Consider the following 13657-nt stretch of genomic DNA (forward strand, 5'->3'; position numbering starts at 1 on the left):
GCTGTAGTTCATGGAAGAGGGCGAAGTGACTGAGGGCAGGAGTTTGAGAACAATGGGTTGTGCAGGGAGAAACGGAGGGTTTCGTAGTGAGAACTAACCATGACCTTTTACCCAGATTTCGTAGTGAGAACTTTGGAGGGTGTAAAGGATGAAGACATTTGAACAAGGCAAAGATATCTTTATATGAAGCCGGAGATCTAGACATGAAAAAAGTCTGTCACCGAGGGCAGAAATAATTAGAATAGAAAAGCAAGAGAGAGAGAGAGAGAGAGATAGTTGTCCCCTGTTGAATAAGCAGTGAACTTTGGACCTAAGCCCTGAGCATGAAAGGACGGGGGAAGCGAGGAAGAGGAAGGTTCCGCAGGCAGCACAACTGCATGAAGTTGTATCAGCACATCACTTTATTTCAGATTGCTGCAAATATACACTTGTTTGTATGTCATCTCTTACCTTCAGTTGGGATCTCAACATCCTTCCTTTCTTTCAAAGAAGTACTAACAGTATACAAATCCAGATGATAATGTTGAGTGAATTCCACACGCCAAAAAACGAAACAATCCTGAACGAATACAAGCAAAATTTGCCAACCTGTGAGCTGCACTATTAGCAGTTCTATGTAGATATTTTCATCCAACAAAATTCCAAGAGTTAACATACATCAAAATACTCCCGAAGAAACATCAAGACTTAACTGAGGAATTGGGACATGGATAAGCTATCGAAATTAGTGAACAACAACGAGCAAACCTACCTAATGATCTCTGGCCAGACCAAATATTATGCATACATGGAAAGAAACCCTGCAGATGTGGAAATAACAACACCGGGGGAAACATTAGATGATAGGTTTTTATTGACGTTATGCCTTGGAGTTTCAGAATGGAACATGCTGTTTTACAACTCAAGCAAGGCAAAACCTCGGATACAACTCAGTACAGGTTCCGGACATCATCTTTATGTACAGATCTGACTCCAGAATATTAGCACCAAAATGCAACAGCATCTGCACAGAGAACACATCTCACATCAATATAGGCAGGGTGGATTGAGAATAAAAGGGTGAAACAACTTGTATATGCATGGATATACCATTGCTGGCTTTTCCTGAACTCTGTTAGAACTGGATATATGTTCTCAAATGCGGTGTATGTCTCCTCTCTCACCTGAGATGGAATTCCAGTATATGTAATAGCCATTACCAACTTAGCTAATAGGTTTGTAAAGAGTGTCATGCAAAGTTTTAACCTTAGCTCCAGTGATAACAATTTTTCCTGAGACAAAAATGAGGAGCACAATCTTTGGTTGCTTCATCCGGTAGATCAGACCCGGGAAGAGCTCTGGTTCATACTGTTAGAAGTAACAATCATCAATAGAGAATGTTAAAAACATTGCAACTTGGAAAGATCACAAGGTTTCTGCACAGGTGATTTGAGGAAAAATTTCAGCGAAGAAATAAAAAGAGTCATGTGCTTTGTCTGTCCAGCTAAATCTACTTAACTCAAAAGGAGTGTTTTAAGATAACTCAGTCTTAATGATTGGCTTTACAAGATGGAGCATAGCTTCTTCAACCAAAGACAATTAAGCTTATTTTTTATTGAACTTACTAAGATGAGAATTAATACAAGTAGATGATCCAACATAGAGGAAAAGAAGAAAATTGAAACAATTAGAGATCAAATAGTGCAAACACCTGCAAAATCAACTAAAACCAACAATAGAGCTGAGCCACATAGATCATTTACATACACTGCAGAAGGCACCATGAGAGTATGCAAGGCCTTCTAGTCTTATTGGAAATTTGACGTCACATGAACCAACAATATTCTGAATCTTGAAATCCTAGACATCACATAGAATGTCAGATAGAAATATGCATAAACAACAAAATGACATAGCAAAATGAAAAACCTGTGAGCAATTACCTTAAATTTAGCAGGAAAACCAAGTTTCTGAATTATTCGAGCATACTGAAAAAACAAAGATGTCAAGTCAGATTACAATTCCAAGTGCGGTGGCACACACGTAAACTCATACAATACATAATCTTAATACTCTGCCAATACTGAAGTAAAGCTTTAGAGCATTCAAGACAAAAGACGGTCACTTGTACAAGTCATCAGACCTTCCTTGCTGCAAGTTTGGATTGATGCTCGCTCTTAGCTCCGGTACATACCTACCACGTGTATCTAGAATGTCAGCAGAAAAATCACAACCAACAGATGTGTTCAGAAGTTTGCAAATAGAAGGCAACAATGATAGAATAATGGTTGTAAAGCCAATTTAACTACTCCATAAGATAATGGATGCAAAATTATACCATTGCACTCAACCCTAGTTTAGACCAGCGATTTAAAAGGGTGCTCGAGCGAGGCGAGGCGAGGCGAGGCCCGAGCGCCTCGCTAATCTCCCAGGCAGCGCGCTTCAAACAAGCGCCGCCTAGGCGCTCGCCCGAGCCCAGGCGTTGGGCGCTTCGGGCAAGCACCTGGGTTAACCAAGGTGACTGAACCAGGATTTTAGCTCTGGTTCGATCCTGGTTCGATCTCCGATGGTTAGTTGGTTCAATCGAACCAACTAAAACTGCTATAAGTGACAACCGAACCCTAACCCACGCCGCTGTCGTTGCTCGCAAATGTTGCCACTGTTGCCACTCGCACCTCCCGCTGCTCGCCGCTCCTGCTCCCGCTCTCGCTCCTGCTCCTGCTGCCGCTGTCGCCGCTCGCAAACGCTATCGCCGCTCGCACCTCCCGCTGCTCGCAGCTCCTGCTCCTGCTCCCGCTCGCGCTGCTCGCCGCTGTCGCTGCCGCTCGCCGCTGTCGCTGCCTCCTTACACTCCGCTGCCGCTTCCTCTTTTCTCAGTCAGTAGGCTCAGCACCCCCTTACACTTCCTTCTTCTCCTTTTGTTAACAGTATACTGTATACTGTTAATATTGTTCGGTTTATTTGAAATTATTAATTTTTAATACTATTAATAGATTTTCTTAATTTAATAATATATTTTAATTTAAAATTTTAAATAATTATATTTATTAATTATATTATATATTTTTTATATTTTGGCGCCTCGCTTCGCTTGGGCGAGCGCCTGGGCGAGCACCTAGCGCCTCGGGCGTTTTTGGACCTTGGCGCCTTTTGGCGCCTAACACTTTTTAAATCACTAATTTAGACTTCAGATAATGCAAGTAGTTTAAATGACTTAAGATAGCGCATACATAAGACAATTGACAAATAAATATTCACTTCTTAAAAGATCTAATACAATGGGAACATGACTACACAAAATGCGTTTACGCAGATAATAATCAGCAGCATGATGCATTTTACTTGTGATATACAATAAATAGTAGGCAATCAGATATTGCTATTCTCCTTAAAAGAAGGTACAATGTAGGTGCTATTAATCCACTTAAGATATTGCTAAGAAAAAAAGTAACAACTAAGACTTGTACAGCTTCTAATCTGAAGTCCTTAATAACGAGAGGGACCATCAGCACGATAAAGAATTTGAGGATGATAAACAGGCAATAAAGTAGCAACAATAGCAGTGTATGACAACACAATAAAGCTCACATCATGCTTCCATTCTCAAGACCAAATGTACCATATTTTCTTGACCTTCCAATTGACAGTAGATATTGAGAATGAAAGGTGGAGTCTCAACTGTTGAATCTCGTATTTTGATGATGAAACCAATTGATAAGTGTTTATGTTTTAATATGCGTTTTGAGTGACGCAGGATGCTTCGATCAGGATAAGACAATTAAAGCAGGAAGAATCATGTTGTGCCGGAGGAAAACATGTCAAAAGATTGGACGTCGGGCCGGAGGATCGATCGACGTATCGACAGAAGGCTTCGGGCATCGAGCCAAGAAGAGCGGATATTGCGCCAAGAATATCGGAGTTGCAGAGTCAACTGGCCAATTGGACAATAGGCCGTAAGAGAGGACGATGCACCGAAGAATTGGACGAAACGTCGAGGGACCAATGACATGTCGGACAACATGATTAATGCTTAGTATTAATTGTCTAGATCGAAGTGTATTTTACATGTGCAGGATTAATTACGATAGCAAGGCATGAAACAAAATGAAGTCCCGGAGTCAAGGACGCAATTTCGTTGGGAGTTCGAGAGTTCGTCGGAAGTTCTGATGGAACCAACCGAGAAGTCTCGGAGCTTGCCAGAGAAGCTCGTCGGAACTCGCCAAGAAGATCGTCATGAAGTCCAGGAGCTTGCCGAGAGTCCGCCGGAACATTGCCGGAAGATCGCCGGAACATTGTCGGAAAGATCGCCGGAAGCTCGTTGGAAGAATAGACTTACAGACTTATGTAGCTCAGATTATGTCTTAGATTTCGTAGTTAGCACGTAATTGGGTTTGGATTTGGGCCAACCCAATTAGGGGCCAGCAAGGCCCATGTAAGGACTGTGTTGGGCCCAATGAGAGGCCCAAACAGTACCCCAAGAAGTCTCACCGTCATGGCACAATCTTCGAGACTGTGTAAGGTGGTGGTACCGCCAATCTAGGCGGTTGTACCGCCCCTGGCAAGGTGCCAGGTGGTGGTACCGCCCAGACTGACACTGGGCGGTGGTACCGCCCAACGTAGGCGTGGTACTGCCCGTGCTCGGGAAACCCGGGATGAGATGTTTTTAGGCTTCAAGTTTGAATCAACTTGAAGCCTATAAATACCCCTCTCATCTCTGATTAAAAGACACAAGCACAGAGAGTTTAAAAGTAGAAAAATGCTGTAGAAATCTCTTGTGAGAATCCTCCTCTAGTCTAAATGTTAGAATTCTGTAAAAGAGGAGTGAGTGCTTGTAAGGGTTGTCACCTAAACCCGGTAAAAGGAGAAGAGGGGTGTGTAAGAAGGAGGTTGATCTTCGCCTATTAAAGGAAGATCAATAGTGGATGCCGGTAGCCTCGATGGAGGAGGAATCAACGGAGTTGATGTAGTTCACGACGACCGAACCACTATAAAATTGGCGTGTTCTTTGGTTTGCATTTACTTCTTGCCATTTACATACTGCAAACTGAATCTTTACTTGCCTACTGCATTCACTTCATAAATGTACGCTTTCAAGTTAAGTTTCCGAAATCGGTTTTCATCGGAATCGGTTTTAATCGAAACGAAAAGTTTTGAAGACGTGATTTTACCGCTGCACTAATTCACCCCCCCTCTTAATGCCGACCCCGATCCTAACAATTGATATCAGAGCCTCGTGATTTCTCAGTTGGTTTAACACCCAAGAGAAATGGCTCTTTTCGACTTTCAAAAGAGTCACTCTCTCATTCGTCCTCCCTTTTCCAATTGGATGTACTACACATATTGGAAAACTCGAATGAGAGTTTTCTTGCTTTCTTTGGATTTGAACTTATGGAACATTGTCGAATCCGATTTTAAAAGGTCTTCTCTTCCAATGAAAGATTGGAATGATTTGGAGAAGAAGACGTTTTCTTTAAATACTAAAGCTATGAACGCTCTATTTTGCGCTTTAGACAAAAACGAGTTTAATCGGGTTTCTATGTGCGAAACGGCTTTCGACATTTGGCACACACTTGAAATCACACACGAAGGCACTAGCAAAGTTAAGGATTCTAAAATTAATTTTTTAATATATGATTTTGAACTTTTTCGAATGAAGCCTAGCGAAACCATTGTTGATATGTATACCCGTTTTACGGATGTTGTCAATGATTTAAAAGCTCTAGGCAAATGTTTTTCGGATTTTGAACTTATAAACAAGATTTTACGTTCTCTTAATAAGAGTTGGGATTCAAAAGTAACGACAATTCAAGAATTAAAAAAATTGAATACCTTTCCGATTGAAGAACTAATAGGGTCTTTGATGACCTATGAAATGACGTGCAATGCACGTAAAGAACTTGAGAACCACATTCCAAAGGACAGGAAGGATTTCGGACTAAAAACAATCGAATACCACTCGAGCATAAGCTCAAGTGATAGTAAACTTAAACTACTCACGAACTTTAAAAAGTTAATGAAACAAAAATTAAAGAACAAAAAGAACGCAACTACTTGCTTTGAACGCAGGAAGAAGAACACACTTTAGGATGAATCGAGCTCCTCCGAAGATGAGGAAAAAATCAACAAAGGCGAGGTGGCAAACTACGCCTTAACGGCTTTTGACGATGAGGTAATCAAAATGCCTTTAGTTTATTTTAAAATTACATAATGCTTCTCATGACTTATTTTTAATTTAGTTTAAGAAAATTAAATATTTTTTTGAATTGTATGTTTAATGAAAATACAAAAATAAAATTAGATCATGCTTACCTTTCTAATGATTTTAAAAATAATCATGAAAAATACATATTTTAAGATAAACAAACAAAATGATTTTGATTGAAAATATGAAATCATGCTTGGTGAAATAATGTAATAATGCTTAATAAATCTATATTTCGAAATTATGCTTGATGATCCTTGCGATATATGGATTATTGATTTTTACCATAATGAAAGTGAGTTTTTTTCGATTTTAAATATGATGCATATTTCTGTTTGAAAAAAAAAAAAAACAAAGGCATGCTTGTATGAAACAAACTAAAAAGAGGAAACCTTTCTCCTTGAAAAATTTCTCTATTTTATTGATTTTTTTTAAAAAAAAACAAGATTAATGAATATATTTGTATCACTTTTTTGAATCTCTTGAAAGTAATGTTAAGATTTTGATGATTTGAATTTGAAATGAATTTTATCAAAATTATGATCTTGATTTCTTGGAATAACATGAGATTACCTTTGATGATCATTTTAATTATTTTGATTCATGGAATTTTTGATTCATGACTTGATCTTTCATTTGTTTATGAGATGGTTGAAATCTTTGTACCTTTGAATTCTTCCCTTCTCCTTTCAATTTTTGAAATTATACATGTTATATGTTGGAGATTTGAAACCATGTTTTGACATCATGCATATCCAAGAAATATTGATTTGACAAATTGAATGAATTGAAAATGAATGATGATTTTTCTCTTGATTATAACTTATGATATTTTTTAAGAATCATCATCTTGATTTCTCGATATTCGATACATGAAATTTTTCTATGAATCAAGATTTTTTCATGCTATGATTCTTCTTGGTATTCACTAAAAATGATGTATTCAAATTAACCATGATATGCTACTTGACATCTTGATAATTTATGACTTGAATTTTATTATGTAAAATTTCTTATATTCATGAAATGTTTATCTCATCACGAAAATTCTCTTGATATTTTGAATGTGATGAAATGAAATTATGCATGAAATACAAATGAGAAGTTAATGATCATACATGATAGGATGTAATGAATTTTGACATTTAGATATCATCATTTGAAAAGCTATGATCATGTTGTCAAAATAATATATCATGAATGCTTGAATATCATGTATGATATGCCCATAATGATGATTGATTTATTTGTATCATGCATGAAGTAAGGATACAAATGTAACGTTTTGAAATTATGCATATTTCAAGTTGAAACCATAATGATGCACAAACATATTGAAATAAAGTTGATAATTTACCTTTGTCATAATCTGAAAATTGATATAAAGGGTCTTCCCTTCTTTTTGACAATGACAAAAGGGGAGATAAAAGATGCTAGCTCGCACAATTCAATAAGAAAGCAAAAAATTACATTTCTCAAAAGAGAAGAAAAAACTTGCCTCTTAAACATCTCAAATTGTTAGCTTCTTGTAAAATAATGTAACATTTTTTTAGCTTGCATTTTTGCAAAGGAAGCAAAATAATCGCACTTCTCAAAAGAAAAGAAATTGCTATCTTGAACATCACCAAGAATTGCTAGCTTGAAATCTCAAGAAGCAAAACATGCTAAACTTACATATCTAGCAAAATTTACAAACTTGCAAAACTCAAAATTTTCACTAGTTTACATGATGATAAAACTGGAGATTATGTTTTTCATGCAATGATTGAACTTGTATGCTCAAACACATGAGAATTGGACTTCTCCTTTTTGTTGATGACAAAGAGGGAGAAGTATGTTGATGTCATGCATAATTTGATCATGACATGTTGCTTGGATTTTTGAATCCAAGGGTTTCTATCAATATGGCATATTGATAGGGGGAGTTTGTTTAAACTATGGAAGTTAAGGTTAACTCCGTCGTCAATTGGTTGTCATCATAAAAAAGGGGGAGATTGTTGAATCTCGTATTTTGATGATGAAACCAATTGATAAGTGTTTATATTTTAATATGTGTTTTGAGTGACGTAGGATGCTTCGATCAGGATGAGACAATCAAAGCAGGAAGAATCATGTTGTGCCGGAAGAAAACATGTTAGAAGATTGGACGTTGGGCCGGAGGATCGATCGACGTATCGATAGAAGGCTTCGGGCATCGGACCAAGAAGAGCGGATATTGCGCCAAGGATATCGGAGTTGCAGAGTCAACTAGCCGATTGGGCAATAGGCCGCAAGAGAGGACGATGCGCCAAAGAATCGGACGAAGCGTCGAGGGACCAATGACATGCCGGACAACATGATTAATGCTTAGTATTAATTGTCTAGATCGAAATGTATTTTACATGTGCAGGATTAACTACGATAGTAAGGCATGAGGCAAAATGAAGTCCCGGGGTCAAGGACGCGATTTCGTTAGGAGTTCAAGAGTTCGTCGGAAGTCCGGACGTTCGTCGAAAGTTTTGGCGGAACCAGCCGAGAAGTCTCGAAGCTTGCTAGAGAAGCTCGTCGGAACACGCCAAGAAGATCGTCGTGAAGTCCAGGAGCTTGCCGGGAGTTCGCCAGAACATTGCTGGAAGCTCGTCGGAAGAATAGACTTACGGACTTGTGTAGCTCAGATTATGTCTTAAATTTCGTAGTTAGCACGTAATTGGGTTTGGATTTGGGCCAACCCAATTAGGGGCCAGCAAGGCCCATGTAAAGACTGTGTTGAGCCCAATGAGAGGCCCAAACAGTGCTCCAAGAAGTCTCACCGTCATAGCACAGTCTTCGAGACTGTGTCAGGCGGTGGTACCGTCAGTCTGGGAGATTGTACCGCCCTTAGCAGGGTGCTAGGCGGTGGTACCGCCCAGCACAGCACCCTAGGTGGTGGTACCGCCCAGTGCAGTGTCAGTCTCAGACTGACACTGGGCGATGGTACCGCCCGTGCCCGGGAAACCCGGGATGAGATGTTTTTAGACTCGAAGTTTGAATCAACTTGAAGCCTATAAATACCCCTCTCATCCCTGGTTAAAAGACACAAGCATAGAGAGTTTAAAAGTAGAAAAACGCTGTAGAAATCTCTTGTGAAAATCCTCCTCTAGTCTAAGTGTTAGAATTCTATAAGAGAGGAGTGAGTGCTTGTAAGGGTTGTCTCCTAAACTCGGTAAAAGGAGAAGAGAGGTGTAAGAAGGAGGTTGATTTTCGCCTATTAAAGGAAGATCGATAGTGGATGTCGATGGCCTCGACGGAGGAGGAATCAGCGAAGTGGATGTAGGTCACAACGACCGAATCACTATAAAATTGGCGTGTTCTCTGGTTTGCATTTACTTCCTGCCATTTACATACTACAAACTGAATCTTTACTTGCCTAATGCATTCACCTCATAAACGTACGCTTTCAAAGTTAAGTTTCCGAAATCGGTTTTCATCGGAATCGGTTTTAATCGAAACGAAAAGTTTTGAAGACGTGATTTTACCGCTGCACTAATTCACCCCCCGTCTTAGTGCCGACCCCAATCCTAACATCAACAATCATTTAAAATTACAAATATAATAGATCTTCGCTTCATTTAGAACTTAGTTCCTCCACTGGAAAATGAACAGTCAAATAGTCTTCTGCAAGAAAAAAAGAACAGTCTTTTATTACATTAAAAGGTTTATTAGTAGCAATCCTCAACATTGATACGTGTACATGCTATGACCCTTCTTGTTACATGCAGTTTAAGACAGTTTAGAGGTCAGCTCATGCCCAATCTGAGTTTCAAGCATGTATGCCTGGAAGTATCTAAACCAATCATTATAACTAAAACCACAAATGCAACATCACATTTGATGTGTATTTTTCACTAAAACCACTGACCTGATACACAGAAAAAAAAATATAAATCCTTTTCAGAGCATTCCACATGTTTACACATGATGGCTATTCAATATATCTAATTTCTTACATAATCACATTTTCCTACAGTAAATAAGAAAAATAACATTTACAACTTTACAGAGTTGTAAATAAGTATCTACAGTACCAGAATGATATTCATGACAGATTCTGAATTTTAAATATGCATCTGTAATATTTACAACTTTACAGAGTTAACTGTGACAATATAAAAAAACTGCGATATTATGTGTGAACAAAGGAACCTACAAGATTTGACAAAATAAAATATACTGATGATGCAAAAAAGCAATAGTTTTCTATCAAGAGACAAAAATATTAAATACACATCCTTCGTATCATTTGAAGAAAAATCTGGCAATCAAGTCTACAAAAAAGGAAAAGTACAACATATGAGATCTATAAATGTATCAATTGACTAGTAGAATAAGTTGATGCACATCCACTATGCCTATGAAAGCCTTCCAACATATAGAGAAAATAAAAATAAAAATAAAAATGTTTACCATTTTTCCTGATGCAAATATCAATGCAGTAGTTTTTGGCTCTCTTATTCTCATGATAACTGCAGCAAAACGCTGCACACAAGGCCATATGCAAAAATCAGCAGTCAACCTCACATCAACTTTTAGAATTGATATCAATTTCCAACATGGCACATTTAAGCAAATGTAGTTTGTGAGAAAACTTACAAGCCAAATACAAGTTTTTATTCTTTTAAAGAAAACTCCAGTTGTTGCAGTTTAAGATCATGAGATTGACAAGCCCTTGACTTTAAGAGCTTGAAATTCACTAAGGCAATAGGATGAGCTTTCTTATAGAAACAATGTTTATCTCAAAGCATGGACACAAAAGAGATAATCATGTGAGACATTTATATGTACTTCAGGTTACATTCAGCATGTCACTGAAAGTTCATAAACATCTCAATATAGTGTGTATTGAGTTTTCTATACAAGGCTTGCTTGTTCAAGTTGGTCCTTTATGATCTCAAAGTTCCTCATCTGATTTTAAATTAAGTTACAACATGAAATACCGATTCCATATGCTGATCATTAATTGTGGTTGATCATGACTTTAGAATCATGTGTCAGGAGAAATTAAAAATAACAAGATGAATGACAGACAACAACAGTGAGACACACAATCCATAAAGTTCAGGAACAGCCCCTGCATCTTAAGAGGATCAACATCTAACTTTACCTCATACCTTGGGATTGTACTCAGCATTACGAGCTTGCAGAGCAATTGCTTTGAGATCCAACTTGCAGTCCAAATTAACAGTTGAAACAATATTCCTGGTGCCAAAAGAAATTCAATGTAAGAAGAACCACTATGACTACGTTGTTACATGGTCAACCAACAGCAATATATACAAACAGGTCTCAGGAAGCAATAGAGGCTCATAATAATCAGTTCACATGCTCAGCAACCTCTAGGCAACATAAAGAACCTACATGTGGATATCAATATTGAGTTTCTAAACAGCTAAGTGTTAGTCTTTGCCAACTGTCAACAATTTGTGCAAGAAAAAAATAAAGGACTGAAACAAAACATCTGGAAATTCATAAAAAAGTTATATTTATGCTTCCTTTTAACACATAAAATTATCTAAACTACCAATATATGACATCAAAGTAAATGGAAGAATTCAAGCTAATCAATAGGTTAAATAACCAACAGTTTGCCCCCTCTCATATGGATGGCACAAAAATAGGACTGAATACAAGCCAAACCCAGTAACTGTTTTAGGTGCTAAAAGGATAGTTGAGTTTGACAGAGCATGCAAGGGATAATTGAGTTTAATTTATCTCTCTAGGTTATTAACTACTAGAAAAATCCTTGAGAAAAACTTTTAGCTGAGTCAAGTTGTGACATAATCTTGGAAGCTGAGCCTGCCTAAGTTCCATTATTTTTTTAAGCTGAGCCTCATATGAAGCTTGATTCATCTTATTTAGGAAATAACAAGAGCTCGCCTGCCCGAGCCACGTTCTATTATCTTTCTTCCACACAAACTTGCAACTGCTGGAATTAATTCATCCACAAAATCTCATAACAGCAGTAGCACAAATTTTACATTTTTGGAACATATTAACTGAAGCAAATCACATATGATGATGGTAAAAGAAAGTATGTGGTACTTAGTTACATATTTCAAGAAAAAATATATATCATTATAAAAGTTCCTTATAACACAAACAAGAGTGAAGCAATCACCGAACACCGATTAGACAGCAAATGCAGTAATTCTTTGCATGTGCCTGAACTGTTTTATCCGATTTTTCACATTCTTCTCACTCACTTCACAACGCAAAAAAGGCCATCTAAATTATATTGAACAACTCCCAGGCAAGCATGAGATCAATTCCCTATCTTCACATAATTTAAGAAGCTATCACAGATCAGCTTGATCGCACTCAGAATAAGTTATGAAAGAGGAAGCAAACATTTTTTTATTAACTAAAGGCTTGGAATTCCATGGAAAAAATGGTTCAACAGTCCTTTGATAATTTCAGAAACAAAGCCCCAGGACATCAATTAAGCTGACAGTGTACCACAAGTATACCAATCCTCAGTCAAACAGAAAGCTCAAGGGCTTCATTTACAATAATCATGGCAATACTGTATACAATCACAGGCACCTGGATCACAAATCTCTTGACAGAATACTAAAACACAAATCATAGCTCCATTAGTACCAGACTGCAGGTTGAGTATGCCTATGTAGTGGGAAAAATCTGGACAATCAGACTCAGAGATACCTGGATTAATTTTGTGTTCTTACATAATATCTAACATGCAAGTTCAGTCCAAGATATTTCTTTAGGAACAATACAGAGAAGAGAGAGTTACTGAAGCGTGGGAACAATGCCAGATGGGTGCTTCGAGAGATCGACCGGTTGGCTCCCCTCAAGGCCCTGATCAGCCATGATCCACTTTCCAACTCCTGAGGTGTCAATTACAACAAAAAAATTCAAGTATATTTGCTCGCTTCTCTTCAAAACCGCATATTGTACTCAAATTCCTTCAAATAACTTGACTTGATCTATAGATCACCGATCTTTCGAATATTTTTCCACTGAACGGGTATCACCAAATACATGCCGCTCCAAATCAACAGCAGGTCGAATAAGGGCGAATCTGATAGGAAGCAGGCAAAGATACTAACATCAGAACGATTTATCGGTGTCGTGACTTCTCGCAGACCAGAATAGAGGACATAAGCAAACCGTCGAAGGATCAAGGCAGAAGTATAGATCTCACGATCGGACCCAATTCATCATCGTATCCGCCGGCACCTCGACGAATTCTAGGTCTGCCCGGATGATTGGAGGTCGGCAAAGGTCAGATTAGAGCGGGAAATAGCTGAAAACTGCATATATAGGCCGACAAATCCAAAAAAATCGGCCTTTTATAGGGAGAGGAACAGATCTGGCGATAAATAGAGGAGCGGAGACGAACAAATGGGACGAGGCGGATGGGAGAGTTCAATCCACGCGATCATATTTAGGGCTTCTTCTTGCATATAAGCCCCCGGAGAGTAGTCTTTTTAAGTTTCT

At 38.2% G+C, this 13657-nt stretch overlaps 1 protein-coding gene across 4 annotated transcripts; it reads right to left on the reverse strand.

Annotated features, from left to right (window-relative positions):
* Positions 1-826: 826 nt before the first annotated feature.
* LOC135676909 (TATA-box-binding protein-like) lies at positions 827-13606 on the reverse strand. 4 transcript variants are annotated; one of them, XM_065188631.1, is made up of 10 exons: positions 13362-13606; positions 12951-13238; positions 11308-11395; positions 10604-10675; positions 2123-2173; positions 1923-1967; positions 1747-1839; positions 1246-1347; positions 1090-1163; positions 827-1003 (listed from the first exon to the last, which is right to left on the reverse strand). In XM_065188631.1, coding segments are annotated over exons 2-10 (603 nt in total). In that variant the 5' UTR covers positions 13028-13238; positions 13362-13606; the 3' UTR covers positions 827-1002. The 4 variants fall into 4 exon arrangements, with proteins under 4 accessions (XP_065044703.1, XP_065044691.1, XP_065044711.1 ...); XM_065188619.1 differs by having other exon boundaries at positions 13328-13606; XM_065188639.1 differs by lacking the exon at positions 10604-10675 and having other exon boundaries at positions 13328-13606.
* Between the last annotated feature and the right edge of the window lie 51 nt (positions 13607-13657).

Source organism: Musa acuminata, chromosome BXJ1-1 (genome assembly GCF_036884655.1).
Source record: "Musa acuminata AAA Group cultivar baxijiao chromosome BXJ1-1, Cavendish_Baxijiao_AAA, whole genome shotgun sequence".
Taxonomy (NCBI): domain Eukaryota; kingdom Viridiplantae; phylum Streptophyta; class Magnoliopsida; order Zingiberales; family Musaceae; genus Musa; species Musa acuminata.